We start from the raw sequence: 17,522 nt of genomic DNA on the forward strand, positions 1-17,522 counted from the left end.
TGTTTACATTAGGTGGGCAATGTCCTTATATCGAAACATGTCTTGTAACATAGATTAATCTATAAACGAATTGAATACTCAAAAGGTATGCAACTTGCAATAAACGAATAAAAGAAAAGGATTTTGTCGCTTGAATTATAGTAAAGAAAAAAAATCAAATACAAAGTATCTTATTGTACAAAATGTATGAATAGAGTGGAAAAGTAAAAAAACGTGGTGACATTTTCGTAATTATTTTACTCATAGGGTAATTATCAAAATTACTCTACAAATGATCTTGTAGGGTAAATTTGAATATGTAAGGTAATTTTGTAAAATGATCTTGTAGGGTAATTTTGATAATTATCCTACGAGTAAAATAATTACGAAAATGACACCGCGTTTTTTACCTTTCACCATATTCGTACGTTGTGTACGATAAGCTTATTTGTACAGGATCTTTTACTCTTATAGTAAAATGTGTCATACGAGATTAGAAGAAAACAATCCAACTTGATAGAAACAATAACCTATTGTACATAATGCACCATAAGAGATAGAACCAATAAGTCGTATGTGAAGTATTGAATGATTTAGATTTATAAAGTAGATATATCAATAATTTGTACTAGACTAAAATAAATAATTTTTAATATGGCTTAAAATCATATCAGTTAGTTAGATTGTTTCCTTCTAAAATTTATACATGATTAGTGTATTTAAATTGATTGTAATTTTTTTTTAAAAACAACCTATTCTATATAAATAAATTTAAAGATTATAAGCGTTTAATTGCAAACCCTTTTCACCCATCAAATGTCTAATGCACTCGTATACATATCTATATTTTGTCTTAGTACGTTTTTTAAGTTAATCAACATCAACATCTATATCTATATCTATCTATACTATATAATAAATCTGATTTGGAACACATGTCATTCAATGAGGGTATCAATAATTTATAGATAAATTTTAAATTTTAAATTAAAAAGATTTAAATATTATATTAGAATTTTATTTTGATTTGAAATTATTAAACAAAAACCCATAAAATGAGTAACCATGTGTATACGAAATATCTACAAAAGTAAATTGCAATGTCGAAGTTTGATAATCATGAAAAACAATTAGTTATTTATATTATCTGATTAAGTGTAATCTTAATAAATAACTTTAGTGTTAAAAACTTTTTAAATTTTTAATGCAAGTATATTATTATAATCTTAATAAATAAATTTGATATTAAAAACCTCTTATAATTTTAATACAAGTATTTCATTACTAGGTTAGAACCCCGTGTAATAAAAACTTATATCTTTATGAACCTTATATATTGTACGGGTTAAATAAATGTAATTTTATACATCAAATAATAAAAAAAGTTATATCTTTAGAAACCATGTGTATTACAGAGATCAAATAAATGTAATTTTGTATACTAAATACTAAAAACGTCATGTCTTTTTACTCTTCATATGCTATGCATATTATCTATGTCACATAGAAAACATCATGTTTTTTAGATAAATTTACCATGTCAAATAAGTAATATGCATATTATCTATGTCACATAGAAAACATCATGTATTTTTAGATAAGTTAGATATATGTGTTTTAAAACAAGGTAAACTCTTAACATACATATTTTTTCCTATTGTAACTAAGATGTAGAGGTCTGTGAAAGGTATCTTCACATTCACAATGTCATAACTTTGTTTTTTTAAATTTAGACTTACTTAGTTATCGTATGGTGTCTCATGTCTTTATTTTTATTTTTTCACTTATATATATGTTTTATTGGTTCAATTGTACATGTAAAGTATTACACTATACATAGTATTTTCTCAACTATAGTTAATTGGTTTTATTGATTCAATTTTTGTCTATTCATTTACATTACTTTTATCTGTCTAGAAGTCCCTTTTCAGACCTTTCAAATTGTATGGGACATATTACATTATCAATAGTTTTTATTGGTTTCCTTAGTAATTCTGATAAAAGTAATTATTTCGTACAATTCATATTGGTTTATAGCTTTGAATACGAGCATACCTTATATTAATGTTAATGATAGCGAAAGTGAGGAAACTATATTTGGATGGTAGAAAATATAATATTATGCCAACATTAACCCGTCAGAATAATCTATTATTAGATAAAATCAGATACGTTACCTTTGAACAAGAAAATGTCACAATAAATATTAGTAGTGGTACAAAATTTTAAGTTCCTATGACAAATCCTAAAACAAATAACAGATCATATTATTATGAATGACTATACAAACTTCAATATTTATTTCGTATTTGGTCTGCATATTACTCTATATTATATATACTTAGATCATATTATGAACATATTTTTTTTATTTTACATTATAATTATGATTCACCCCGTGTATTACACGGGACAATAACCTAATACAATACTATAATATAATATGTTTTTTCATTCAATTAGTCGACGTACATTTTCTTTGTGTCTTAAATGCGCTCGTATGTTATCTTTTTTTCTTTAAACTAATCAACATACAATATACTATAAGATCATCTTGATTAGTTTTTTTTTTTATAACAATTTCATGTGTAAAGTAAACCTTAGAAATACACGTTAATACTTTCTAAACTTCTGTTATTGTTCATATTTATCAATTCAGGCTTTTTTTTTATTAACAAAAATGATCTTATAAGTTATATTTCTTTTCATTTGATGGTAAAATACGTTATCATAACCAAGAAACGTTTTATATTATTATTAGTATTAGTATTATTATTATTATTATTATTATTATTCATTTTTATTTCCAATTTTTATTTTTTTGGTTTTAAATTGGTTTATTAATGAAGAAAAAAAAGTTATAATCACAGTTAGTGCTTTGACCTGGATTTTCTTTCTCTAAATTTGTTTTGGACATCATCTGTATTTGTATTAATTTATTCTTTTAAATGTTTGTATAAATTTAATGTTTTTATATTAAAATATATAGCAGTAAGTATAGTAATTAAAAAATAGATAAAAGAAATTGGATGATAAAAGTAAATAAAACTAATTACCATTTTATTGCGGTTTTGGTCCACCACATTGATAATAATACATGTCTCTCATGTGACAAGGAATTAACTATAAGTTGGATGGGGTTAGTTTTGTGGACCAAAGCCGCAATAAAATAGAAACATTGTTATGTAAATTGCAATGCATTTAGATTTTGTAAAATATAGTAATAACCACTAAACCACGAGGACCAAAATCACAATTTACTCAAGATTAAATTATAGGGATGAGGTTGACATGAGGAATGCGATCCATATGTTATGTTGATAAAATTCTTTTATAAAATTACTTATATAAAATTCTTTAATCCATTTGGAATAGCCCAATGGTGTTGATGAGTTAGATAAAATGTAAGATAAGTAGATGTCATGGGTTCAATTCTCACGATGCAAGTTTAGTTATTAAAAAAATATATAAAATTCTTTAGAATAAAATAGTTAGTTGACCGTGAATAGTGGTTAGAAGATGTAACCGCTAAATTTAGATTTAAGATTCATTTGGTGTTTAAGTAATCACATGTTTAAGGAGAAGCTAAAATCATGGGATATCCTCGAAGTCTCACGTGACGTTGTTTCCACGAAACATGCGTATTTAATTTCATTTTCTTTGTCTCGAATTAGGCGAGTAATTTCATGTCACGTGTTGTGTCGCTTCACCGGGGAAACACACATGTGACATGCAACGTATTACGCTGGTTATGTCCAATTGTCCATATTGATATTATACCCACCTTCTATATGTAGTTTTAATCTTATAAATAATTTTCTTTATATAATAGAAAATATACTTATTTTACCATCGCAACTCAACCTATTTCAAATAGTAAGTGATATTCAACGTTCGGGTCTTTTTGTTAGATGTAAATATTAGTAGCTACAGGGGTGTAGCTAATATTTTTTGTTAGATATATAACACTAAAAATATCTTTTGGTACGGGTTCGGCCAAACCCGTACCCTTATATGTAGCTAAACCCATGAGTAGCTAATCCTTACTTCTCTAACTCTAATTGGAACATAAAAACTAAAAAAAAAAAATAGCACTACTAAGAGCATTCACATCCAAATAATCAAATTATGTGTGTGGTGTTTTTAAAATATAAAGAGTATAAAAAATGGTTATGAGTGGAGGAGAGAGAAAATGTTACTGTTCATCTGTATATTTGGGGGGACACTGTTCACCCCCTATAATTTTTTAGTATATTTTGAAACTGGTTGTGAGTGGAGAAGAGAGAAAAGATAATGATAAAGGTATAAAAAATATTTTTTAATTGAAAAGGAGAGAGACAATGTAGTGTTTTTTAATGTAATTTAGAATGAAAATATGGTGGATTGAATGTGAATGCTCTAATCTACTACGGATGAGATGCTTTTTGTATTGTTGTTGGTCAAAGATTAGTAAATAAATTATCATATATTTATATAAAAATAAAAATTTATAATTATATTGAATACCTTGAAGTGGTAAAACTTGCATTAGGGACAAGTTTAACTAATAGTACCAGTTATTTTATAGTAAGGTTATAAATGTGAATATGTGATGAGTAAAATCATTTATCACTATTTATTGTTTTATATTAACCTAATATTGTATGTAATTCATAACATAATCTTGGGGCAATTTCATATATAGCTCTATAAATTTGAAAAATATTATATATATCCTTACAAAATTATAAATATCATATATATTCTTACAAAAGTAGTTGAAATATCACATATACCCGATTGCTTGAAAACAATTTACTAAATAATAATTTTAGCCTTATTTTTTCTCGAACTTTAAGATCTCATATATGACCTAAACTTCAAATATTATATTTACTCATTTTTAGCTTAATTTATTTAGCTTATATATTATATATGAAGAATAATATGGTTTATGAATATATATATATATATATATATATATATATATATATATAAGAAAATGGGTAAAAATAAATTTAAACTTAAAATATGTTATATAAAAATATGAAGTTAAAAGATGAACATGAACATATATTAAAACTTGAAGTTAAAGAAACAAGGGTAAAATGATTATTTATTAGATTGTTTTTAATTAATTAGGTATATTTGATATTTTAACTATTTTGTAAGGGCATATATGATAATTTTAGTTTTTGTTGGGTATATATGAAAATTTTCAAATTTGTAAGGGTATATACGAAATTAATACTAATCTTAAATACAAGCATTAGCCTAGTTAAACCTTAGATTATTAAGAATATGAGGAACAAAATGGGCACGTTGTGTTGAGTTGTGAAATGAATAATTTAAGAAAAACATGTTATTGGTTTAGGTGAGCAAGTTTACCCTCTATATTTCTTTTGTGTCAGCTAGTGAAGATAACATACATATTAGTCGGTGAGATATTGGTAGCGACAACAACGAAGGTGGCGGTGCAGATGACGATGATGGTGATAGTGGTAGGGAAAGTGTTGATGGAGGTGGGGGTACGAAACGATCAAGAATGTGGAGGTGTTGATTGTAGCAGCCTGATGTTTTTTTATGTATTATTTAACTTATTTATTAGAATAATAACAAAAGGCATTCATGATGATTTGGCATGCCTTCAATTTGTTGTCATAAAATTCAATGTTTTAAATACCAGTTTTTATATTTTATTTGATTGGGCTCAGAAACGATTCAATTAGTGTACTGGGTGGTTTAACCAGATTGATTTGTCGATCCTATAATTCCATAAAAATACAACTTTAACTCAAGAAATAATCCAAAACTACATAATTCCATAATTAAAAATCAAGAGTAAATTACCATTTTAGTCCCTGAGTTTTGTCCAAATTTGCCATTTTAGTCCAAATAGTTTTTTTTGCCTCTGGGTCCCTGACTTTTCTCTTTTATTGCCATTTTGATCACACACACTAACTCCATCCAAAAATTCCATCTTTAACCAGGGGTATTTTGGGGATTTTCATTTTAAATGTTTTCAATTGCCATTTTGATCCAATTCCAAAAAATCAAAAAAATTCCAAAAAATCAAAAAAATTCCAAAAAATTCTAAAAATAATAAAAATTATACAAAATCATAAAAATTCTAAAAAATTCTAAAAAATCCGTTTCGGCGCGAACAGTTTCGAACCTGAACCATTTCGAGCTGAACCGTTTCGACGCGAACCGTTTCGACCCGTACCGTTTCAAGCTGAACCGTTTCGACGCGAACCGTTGCGACACGTACCGTTTCGAAGCCGAACCATTTCAAGCCGTACCGTTTCAACCCGTACCGTTTTGAAGCCGAACCGTTTCAAGCCGTACCGTTTCGAACCGAACCGTGCCTTATCAAACCGAACCGTTTCGAGCTGAACCATTTCGACGGTTCGGGTCGAAACGGTTCGGTTGGGTTCGAAAGGGTTCGGTTCGAAACAGTTCGCATTGAAACGGTACGGTTCGAAACGGTTCGCGTCGATAAGGCACGGTTCGCATCGAAACGGTACGGTTCGAAATGGTTCGCGTCGAAGCGATTCAGCTCGAAACGGTTCGGGTCAAACGGTACGGGTCGAAACGGTTCGCTTCGAAACGGTTCAGCTCGAAACGGTTCGGTTCGAAACGGTTCAGCTAAAAACGGTTCGGTTTGAAACGGTTCGCCTCGAAATAGTTCTCGTCGAAACGGTTCAGCTCGAAACGGTACGGGTCGAAACGGTTCGCGTCGAAACGGTTCGGCTCGAAACGGTTCGCGTCAAAACGGTTTGCGTCGAAACGGTTCGGGTCGAAACGGTTCGGGTCGAAACGGTTCGGGTCGAAACGGTACGGGTCGAAACGGTTCGCGTCGAAACGGTTCCGGTCGAAACGGTTCCGGTCGAAACGGTACGGGTCGAAACGGTTCGCGTCGAAACGGTTCGGGTTCGAAACGGTTCGCGCCGAAACGGATTTTTTAGAATTTTTATGATTTTTTAGAATTTTTATTATTTTTTGGAATTTTTTTGATTTTTTGGAATTTTTTTGATTTTTTGGAATTGGATCAAAATGGCAATTGAAAACATTTAAAATAAAAATCCCCAAAATACCCCTGGTTAAAGATGAAGTTTTTGGATGGATTTAGTGTATGTGATCAAAATGGCAACAAAAGGGAAAAGTCAGGGACCCAGAGGCAAAAAAAAAAAAGCTATTTGGACTAAAATGGCAAATTTGGACAAAACTCAGGGACTAAAATGGCAATTTACTCAAAAATCAATTTGCCCACAAAGTTTATTTTTTTAAAATAAAAGTCTACTAAAGTTTATGGCATTGGAGGTTTAAATGCATCAAGTTCACGATCGCTTAAAAGACGAAATTCACTATCATCACCATCCTCGTGAACAAGATAATAACTATTTTCGTTTCCTACAATATAAAATAAGAAGTTTTAGTTACCAATAATCATAATTTACTAGAATTAAGTAAGATAAGTAACATATATAGCAAGTAACCTTGTGTTTGAACGTCGATAGATGGTTGAAGATTTGTATAGATTTGAATTACGGAACTCCAATTGAACTTACATGTTGGAATGATGGAACTTCAACTGAACAGTGGAAACTAGAAAACCTTTTGCTATAATAAATTATAATGGGAAGTTTGAAGCTTAAAATTGAACATGGGTATAAACAAGTTCATCGGTATGAACCAGTAATATTGGATTTTCCGTCGGTTCGAAAACTAAATCAGTACCCTAATTAGACCGGGCTCTATCGTACCGGTGGTGTCTTCGATATCCGGTTCCACTGGTAATACCGGCCAGTTTGAACCAGCTTTTAAAACATTGATAAAAATTAAACTACAATGTTATAATATGTAAAATTGAGGATAAAAAATGTAAGTATTAACTTTTGATATCAACGGTTCGATTCCATGACATGTATAAGACTATTTACGTCCATTTAGCGACTTTAATTACGTGTAAACAAAGTCTTGTTACGTAGCCATGTTTATAAAGAATAGCATAAAAATTTGAGTTTGTGTGGAACTTACAATCCTTAGAAACATAGTGAAGAAATTATGGAAAGCTAAATGTGAAACAAAGATTGAAGCTTAGTGTTAAATTAGAAGTGTTTGATCTCTCCTTGGTAAGCTCCCACCTATTTGGACATCCTATGAGAAGCATGAACAAGCATTGTCTAGGACTGTTGTGCTTGTGCCCTGATTACCAAATAACACATCTCACGTGGGAAGCACAGTCGTGCCTTGATAAAGCATGGTCATGCTTAGCTATCGTACATGATAATTCTAACATCTATGCTATCACATCCCAACTGATGGTGGAAACATCGAGACGAGACCTAACAGATTGCTCAAAGACTTCTTAACACTAAATTGTGACAATAATTAAAAAAATTTAAATTTCCATTTCATTTCATCAATTCAATGATACATTGTTTTAAAAGAAAATACAACATCTTGGAAGTGAACATAACTAAACATCAAAATAGATAAATAAAATTTGGGTGAGTTTCTAATTCCACCATAAGTAGTTTTCTTGTGGCATCATCATACATTTCTTGCAACATGTAATAAGTATCCGTCAACACAAATAATGTCGGTGAGCATACTAGTTTTGTCTACATAGCATATAAAAGATTGGTTCTCAAATCCACATGTTAAAGTATACTAATCATGTTACATACTAAGATACAAAACTAAACATCAATCCAACGTTTCCACTAGCGTAATCTTATCAGCGAAGTGAATAAGACCATAAAGATTAAATACTTAACAATGACCCAACAAACAGTGAGGTGTGCTAATCCTATAGCGCTATACATGTTAAGGGAGGCTTGCAAGGTTAATGATGTAATAGTAAGCATGAAATGTCAAACATGGATTCACAATAAGCATAATAATTAAGCATGTATACAGATTAGGTGTTTGTATGTGAATTAAGTATGTTTACATGTTACAACCCAAGTAGTGATTAAAACGGAAAATGGGTCAAGTATACTCACGGTTTGCGAAGATTTCCATAAAAAGCGAGTGTGCGGTTTTGGAGGATGGAATCGCCAAGTTACCCTAAAAAGGATAAATAAAGGTGTATGAGTTTGATGATATGGAGATTGGGGTAAATGGGGCTTATAAGTATGAAATTATATAAAACATGTATTGCTTAGAAACTTATTTGGACACTAATATGTATAGTGTTTTTCATGGGTACTAACTCACCCATTAGAAGTCCAAAGTAAGGAATCTAAGACCAAGATATTCTCCACCTTATTACATAATATTCAACCACGTGTTGGTTGATAATATTGTTATGTTTTCGAGATATGTATATTATATATATTATGTATAAGCCATGTATTAGTCAAGTCATGTATTGACAAGCATAGGTTGGATAAATCCATTAACCTTATGAGTTCACAAATGCACAAAGCATCACATGCATGATTCAGATGGTCATGAATACAGTATGAAGAACATAATTAAATCATTTAGTTCACCAAGTAGCCAAGTGAGTTTAACTAGACGAGTGCTTCCAAACATGGTTATGGTTGGAGAATTGGTGTAGTTGTTCACTTTGTTTACTTGGAAGCTACTTGGTGACTTATGTTGTATGAAATGTAAACATATAATCATAATATTTCTGGAACAAAACTTCAATCCAAACCTATCCAACATAGAGATTTGTTGGCAACTTGAAGATGATCCAAAGATGAAGCAAGATGAACATGTTTAAAAGTTCTTAACAAAACTCAAAAAAAATCCTAACTTTGGACATCAAAATGGTGATGTACCATCTTTTTTTACCTTGGTAAACATGTGGTAAAACTCCTAAAGGTTATCCAAGAAAGAAGAAGCAATAAAACAAGAAGAAAAGTTGCATAAACAAGCTTAAAACTCATTATTTTGAACTTGATGAATCTGCCTAAGCTTTAGAATTTTGATAATTTGAGAGGGTTTTGAAGTGATTAGAGAGTGTGAGTGTTGAAAGTGTGGAAGTGTTGTATTTGTAAGTGGGTATTAGAGGTTTGAGAGTTAATGAAGGTAGTTGGGAGTTAGGAAGGAGGGAAGGTTCAAAATAGGCAAAATTTGCGAGCTGAAAATGGAGTCTGCCAAACCAGGTCCTTGTGGACCGTAAGGATTTTTGCTTGCGGTCCGTAAGGTCTTCAAAAATACAAAAAAAAAAAAACCAATTTGGTTCTTGTGGTTGGTTAGGTTGTTATTTGGTGCTTCTAACACAAAGTTAAGCACATTTTTAAGGTTTTAAAGTGTAGGTAAGCATGTGTAATGTATGAATTTATTTATGAGAAAATACAATCTCGATATATGGTTCAGTTTTAAATATAAATGTGTATTTTGTGATTATTTGCGTGTTGCACATGTATAATTGAACAAGTATGGTATAAAATGTGATTTCCATTATGATCAAGTCTCGAATTACAAGGATTGAAATGAAAATACTAATTACAAATACTTGAAAAATAATCGGAAAAATATGGAACGTTACATCTGCAATCCACCATAATTATCATATCGATGGATGAAACCTGTCAATCTCTAACTGGTCAGTTGAGGTGACGTTGGTTGAAAATATCGAGGCGAGAACACTTCAACTGCTTCATCACTTGGAAACTAGTATCACTTAAAAAATCCTACGTTATTTCTCAGTTCCATCACCAATCAAAAGGAGAAGAAATCGGGTATCAATTGGTGTTTATATGAGTCTAATCATTGAGGTAATTATGTCTTATAATCATAAGACTTTCATTTTTAAAGTTTATGAGGTGATTATGAGAAGGGTTCTAATGATCTAAGTTATGCATGAAGTAGGAAAGTTTTGCTTGAAGCTCTAGCAATCATCAATAATGCATAGAGACAATGGTAAGAACATTCTAGGCCTATTCGATATTTGTTATGATTTAGTTTTGAATCTAGGTTTTCTAAAAAAATTGATAAAAAAACGATGGTTTAGGAGTGTTGGTCAAAAGGGTGTTGAAATTGAGTTTTAAAACAGTTAAGCTTTGATAGTAACAAGTTTATATACATCTGTTTTGCGGTTAAATTAAGTTTGGTTCGCAAATCATGTCAGAATCAAGGGTTTTTGAGTTTTTGTCCTCAACGCACAAGCGTACTCACCTTAGGCACAAGCGTACTTATTTTTTGCCCTTTGATCTTGATATTGATTCTCTCTTCAATTTAATGTTTGAATCACAAGGAAACTAGAGAGATCTAGGCCTGTTTAAAAAACTCGTGGCTCGGAGTTCGTTTGGATTTAGTTTAGAAAAAGCTCGCGTGATATGACTCAGTTTTAAAGTGAGCTGAGCCGGCTCAGCTTGGTTAGAGAGTGAGCCTAGCTTGGCTCGGCTCGTAACGAGTCGATTTGGCTCGCTTGTTAGCTCGACTAGGCTTAGCTTGGATTATTTTACTTTTAATATACTAAAAAAACGATTATCATTTGCATTTGCATGTATTAGGAGTGCACTTGGATATCTATAACATATTTGAAGGTTGATTACCATGCTAATGAATTTATATTATATTTCGTTGAAAATAATCCAAATTTATGGAACTGTTTTTAGTTTCAATGGATACCGAAGAAAATAACAAGAATCGGAGAAAGAATGTACACTTAGATGATTAAAGTTGTCACTAAGACAAATTACATATTACATTTGTGAGTAGTTTAAACTGTCTCAAGAACGTATATGAAGAACTAATTTGTATTTAACTAGTAATTGAAAAACTAGCCTAACAACATAACTACATATTGGAAGAAAGTTGTTTGAAAATGATGACTCTCTCCATCCTTAGGTCAATGTACCTACTAATGATAGGGACAAAGAATTATAATCACTTAGATTTATATAATCATAGTATCTTAGTCTTGTTATAAAAATATGAATCCCATATTGGGTCGTTTGGAAGTGAAGAAGTACCAATCATATCTATTAACTAAAAATACAAATTAATTTATATATATAAATACATGAAAATGAAATGTGGCATAAATACTAATGGAAAACAAGATTATTCAATTTCGACCTAAAAAATTGCAGTGGGTCCTACGTTCTTTATTGTTTGTGTCTTTGTTTCCCCACTTCCTTTCCTTCATTTTCATTTATTTCTGACTTTTCTAGAATTGTTTACAAACTATTCTCTTTCACCGAATAATAATACTCATTTTTTATTTTAGTTTAGGTAAATAATTTCTAAATAGTTTAGGAAGTTTTGTTTTTCACTCTACCTTTTTTTAAGCGAATGAGATGGTGGTCCATTGGTAAAACAAAATCTTTAAACATCTAGGTTTAAAAGAAGAGGTGTTGAGTTCAAATCACATAAATGACAACGGTTATAAAAATTTTTGTAGTTCAAAAAAAATTCTACCTATTTTGTGCTTGATCAGTGAGTTACAATATATCTGAGATCCAACTTGACACTTATTTTGAGACACGGAAGAATATGTTTTTAAAACTTAATTATTTTTTGTTTTCAAGCAGTAGGATGAACAATGTAGTCAATGGTGGCTAACAAGTAACAATCTGCAATGGTGGCTACCAATCTACAATGATCATAAATGATATTCAAATTCAAATATTACCTAATAATGTTCTAGTTATGAATAAAAAGTAATAAAAATTAAGCCGTTATTTATGTAGCTTTGTGTTGCATGCAGGGACGGTTCTTAATAGAGCCGTGGCAGGGCCACGGCCCGGGTAAGTTTTTCGGCCGTAGTGCTAATTTTTCGCATTTCGATCGAAATTTTTTATATATACTATGTTTGGTCCGGGCTTGCCCGGGTTTTTTTAGTGTCTGTGTCTTTCGGCCCTGACACGTTCAACGGGCAAGATCCGCCACTGGTTGCATGTAAATGATAATATTCTAGTCACCGTGATGGTTTTGTCATAGACATGGTGTTTTAGGAATTGTATATATATATTTATGTGCATATAAATGAGATACAACACATAATAATAGCTGCGAAAACTCAACCGCACTAAAATTTTAGGACCCATTTAAATATTGATAAACTATAAGTTAAACATAGGATAACACATGAGTAAAAGATGTAGATAGTCATTTCTAACAAAGGCCTTAGTGATTAAACCAAACACTTCATATTTAGGTAAGGCTCATTGGAAGCAGACACTCTATTCCTACGAGCTACATATTACCCTTCTTAGATCCTATCTTAGCTTTGTCATTGGTAAGATATACTGAGTATGATGATCACGACGACTCCATATTTAGGTCATAGTATTACTATTTGTGATGATGACTTTATGGTCATGGATATGTCTTTATATGTAGTTTATAAAGTTTACCTCTCCTGTGTTTATAATAAGAAAATATTCTTTCTCTTGAGCTAGATCTATCTACACACTTATTTTTTATAATTAATATTTTTATGTCGTTGACCCAAAGTCGTGATTCAGTTAACACTCAAAACAGTAATTACCACGAACAACATCAAATAATCAATTAGTTTTCTTTTCTTTTTTTAAATATACCAAATATATGTATATATAACCTGTATCGATTCGGCCAAACTCTTGTCTTTAACCCATCAATATTTGAATAACTCAAAACATATTTCACACGCAACGAAAAATCACTAAAATATGTAAAAATATATTTTATTTGTAAAAAAATGTGTAATATACCGACATTATGCTAAAACTTCTCCAATGTTTGTGGTATTCACAGAGTAAACTCTACAACTCCATACCCTAAAGCAACTGTCTTCCTCATATCCAACACACATACACATAATACATATATATATACATATATATTAAACTTGATCTATATATAGAAGCACATTTTCTTTGAGATCTCTTCTACCTTGAAACATATCTATATAATCTAATTATAAAGATACGATCGATTATACGATGTCAAGCAGAAGATCGAGACAATCATCATCGGGGGCTAGGATCTCAGATGATCAAATCGTACAGCTCATCTCCAAGCTACAACAACTTCTTCCCGGGACTCGTATACAAAGATCTAACAAGGTAATTAGATATATAGCTTGTTACAGCTTCATCATTTTAATTATGAATGAGATAGTATAGTAATATTGTTTAAATTATTTATTTTTAATAATGAATTTAGGCGTCGGCTTCGAAGGTGCTACAAGAGACTTGCACATATGTGAGAAGCTTGCATAGGGAGGTTGATGACCTTAGTGATCGACTATCACAGTTATTATCCACCATTGATGCCGATAGCCCTGAAGCTTCTATTATTCGAAGTTTAATTATGTAGAATACTCAACTCTACATATAATTATGTTATTTGTTAGCTTCTTGATTAAGCATAAATGTGGTACGTTAATCTCTAAATTAATCATATGTGCTTCTAGGGTTTTATCTAATTAATAACCCTAGTTACATGTAGTGTTATTATTTTAGATGTCAATAGTTTTGATGATGATGATGATAATAACAGCTACATCGGTAGTGTATTAAAAGTTTTTTCATAAGAATAATTGTTGCTACAAAGATTTGTTTTCTAAATTTAGCTTTATATTTCTGATTAATTACCATCGTCTTGTAAAATTGACAGATTTAAGTGAAATTATTTGTGCATGGCTAAATGTTACATTCGAGCTTTAATATGCTAATAATGGTACGATATAATCTTAGTTAGTTTCATATTTTTCTACTCGTTAAAAAATCATGCTTTCATCTTCGTAAGACACGTTCTATTTTGGATTTCGCCTATGGGACCCTCTTTCATCAAAAGATTATACATGCTTTGTTTGAAAAGATCACTAATTATGTAATGATCATAGCACCAATATGGAGCAATTAAGACTATAAGGTATGGTGATGGTCCATCCTTGAAGGATGATCCGTCACGTAGGCGACACGTCATAGTCCTCCCAAGGATGGATCATCCTCCAAAACTAGAGGCATGGGAGGATGATCCTAGTCATAGTCCTCCACCACTTTTATGTTTTTTTATTTTTTTTAATCTTCAACTTTTTTTTAACATTTAACAAATAAAGTAACAAAATATTTTCATTAATATTAAAAAACATTACATAAACTTAAAAAAAATTAAACTTAAAAAAATAAATTAAAAAAAAACATAAACTTAAAAAAAATAAAGTTAAAAATAAGTAAAAGGGGTGAGTATTTATAAAAATGGAAGTGAAATGGGGGGATTAAAAAAATAGCCGTTGAAAAGTATTTAATTTTCTTTGTTTTCAACGGTCAAATTCGGAATGGGCCCACATTTTTGGAACGTCGCCAACGGCGAAATTCGGACGGGGAAGCCGTGACCGGGGCGGGGGGAGGGGGGGGGGCGACACGGTGTTTGCTGCGGCGCTAGACCAGGACGGTGTGGGGACGTCCCCCATACCGTGTAGCCTAAGAAGAAAAAAGGTTAGCAATCATTAAGTGGGTCATAATTTATTCTAAACACATGGTTTGGAAAAAATAAAAAAAAAATAGTGGAGATCTTGTGTGATTTGGAAAAAAAAAAAAACTGGTGAGAATAGTGAGAATTACCAAAAGGAACTTCCTTTAAAAAATTTTTGGATCCGTTATTGATTCCAAATGTATAAATTAATTACAAACGTCTTTTTGTAAATATTAAAAATTAAATAAAATTGTTAACCAAAAGCGTTCGACCAAAGAAGCTATGATCCTTATTTAACCAGATGGACCACCACAAAATCTGAGCTACTATTTATGGATATGTATGAATAATGAATATGAATATGAATATTTAAAAGAAGGAGCTAACGTCATCACAAATCTAGCAGTTCAAAATTTATGCTTGAAAGATCATTAACCAATGACATACAACAATTATTGATTTCCTTAGTAACAATAATAATATTTACATAATTTCTTTTATATACTTTATACTTTGGTTCATTTGTATTTGTGACAAACTAATTATTAATTTCATTAGTTTTCTTTGACAAAGACGTTCGCTTGATTGGATACATATCTACCCATCTGACCATCTCATCTAACGGATATGCATATGAATGTGGATAATAAATGGATATTCATCGGTTTTTATCATCAGATTAGTTTGATGTTTCTTCAGTATAATTTTTTTTAGTCTGACTGTTTTCTGAATTCATGTTTACTCCTATGTAACAGAGTGGTTGTTGTTTAAGGTTATATTACATTAAACTCGATCCTATGTAATACCACAGTAATATAAGGTTTATTATATTAAACTCGATCCTATGTATAATACCACAGTAATAGACTGGTTGTTTAATTAAGGTTATATTAACTCGTGTGTATTGTATATATATTCTTATTATAATGGACCACTATGGCGCATGGTTGAAGATTCTGGTGATTTGATTCAATTATATAGTATTTTAAATTTAAATATTATATTATATTGATAACAATCAGAAAATGGGCTATAATTATAATTATAAATATACATAAAGTTGTAACAACTTTTATTTTCCCAAAGTAAATTTCTTGAATAATCAGAAAATGGACGTATGATTTTGTAAGCATAAAAATACATAAAGTTGTAACAACTTTTATTTTCCAAAAAAATGAATTATATTTATTGATGAATTATCATCATATGAAATTACAGTTGCAACTTTATACAAACAAACAATGTTTGGTTTGGCCGTTTATTACCTAAAGAATATACAACACAAATGGAAAATTGGTTTCAATTTTCCTCCTAATGTTTGGAAGACAAATGTTTCGATACCTTCTTTTGTTTATGTTTTTAGTTAATAAAGGTAAATACGTAACGAATATATAGAGTTGAGTAAAACAAATGATGTTATTGTATTTGTTCTTTTTTACCAACTCTTAATTTCATTTTCGCTATCTTTATATAGCTAAAAATGCGAACATGGCATAAAAGTTAAATAATTATTAGTACACCTAAACGAACTCTAAAAGTAATGTAACAGCTAACATGCCACCCTCACGTTTTTAGGTCGTGACTGGTACTATAAACATCTCATGACATGCTAGCTACATACATATCTTTTACCCTAGTATGAATGCATGCATGCTGCTTTTTACAAAAAGATTCAACATGCGAGTAAATGAGTTGAATGGTGACTTAGATATTGTTTTGTTAAAAACTTGAATCAAGTTTAACATACTTGGTTCATAAAATATTCCTTATATAATTATAATTAACATTAACAATATTTACATAGTGTAATACCTACTTATATAATAAATAGCATTGTATAATAATAATTAATATTAACAATATATATAGTATAATACATACTTATATAATAAATAGCATTGTATATAACTATAATAAACATTAAGTTATATATATACTATGTAATATATAATATACAATTATAAATATAAATATATTAAAATAACTTGACACGAGTATCCATTCCTATGTCTGAAACCCGGGATCTCAGCTTTTGGATTTATACTTTGACAAATAGTCAGATTAAGTGAAAATAGCAATTCAAGCAGCGCAAACTAAACACAAGCATCCATTACAATCCTATGTCTGAAACATAGACACAATCAAGCCTTGAAAACTGATAGAGATCCGATTCTGATTAATAGGAATTGAAA

The 17,522-nt window shown here is 30.4% G+C and overlaps 1 protein-coding gene and 1 long non-coding RNA gene across 2 annotated transcripts; one reads left to right on the forward strand and one right to left on the reverse strand.

Annotated features, from left to right (window-relative positions):
• Nucleotides 1–8,969: 8,969 nt before the first annotated feature.
• On the reverse strand, nucleotides 8,970–10,010 carry LOC110923739. Its single transcript, XR_002584209.2, has 2 exons — nucleotides 9,769–10,010; nucleotides 8,970–9,033 (listed from the first exon to the last, which is right to left on the reverse strand). It is a non-coding gene; the product is annotated as an uncharacterized LOC110923739 (long non-coding RNA).
• A 3,629-nt stretch (nucleotides 10,011–13,639) lies between these two features.
• On the forward strand, nucleotides 13,640–14,560 carry LOC110923127 (transcription factor PRE5). The gene is made up of 2 exons (XM_022167306.2): nucleotides 13,640–13,976; nucleotides 14,077–14,560. Exons 1-2 carry the CDS (start codon nucleotides 13,854–13,856, stop codon nucleotides 14,227–14,229), a joined length of 276 nt encoding a protein of 91 aa, XP_022022998.1. The 5' UTR covers nucleotides 13,640–13,853; the 3' UTR covers nucleotides 14,230–14,560.
• Nucleotides 14,561–17,522: the final 2,962 nt, after the last annotated feature.

This window comes from Helianthus annuus, chromosome 17 (genome assembly GCF_002127325.2).
Source record: "Helianthus annuus cultivar XRQ/B chromosome 17, HanXRQr2.0-SUNRISE, whole genome shotgun sequence".
Taxonomy (NCBI): Eukaryota; Viridiplantae; Streptophyta; class Magnoliopsida; order Asterales; family Asteraceae; genus Helianthus; species Helianthus annuus.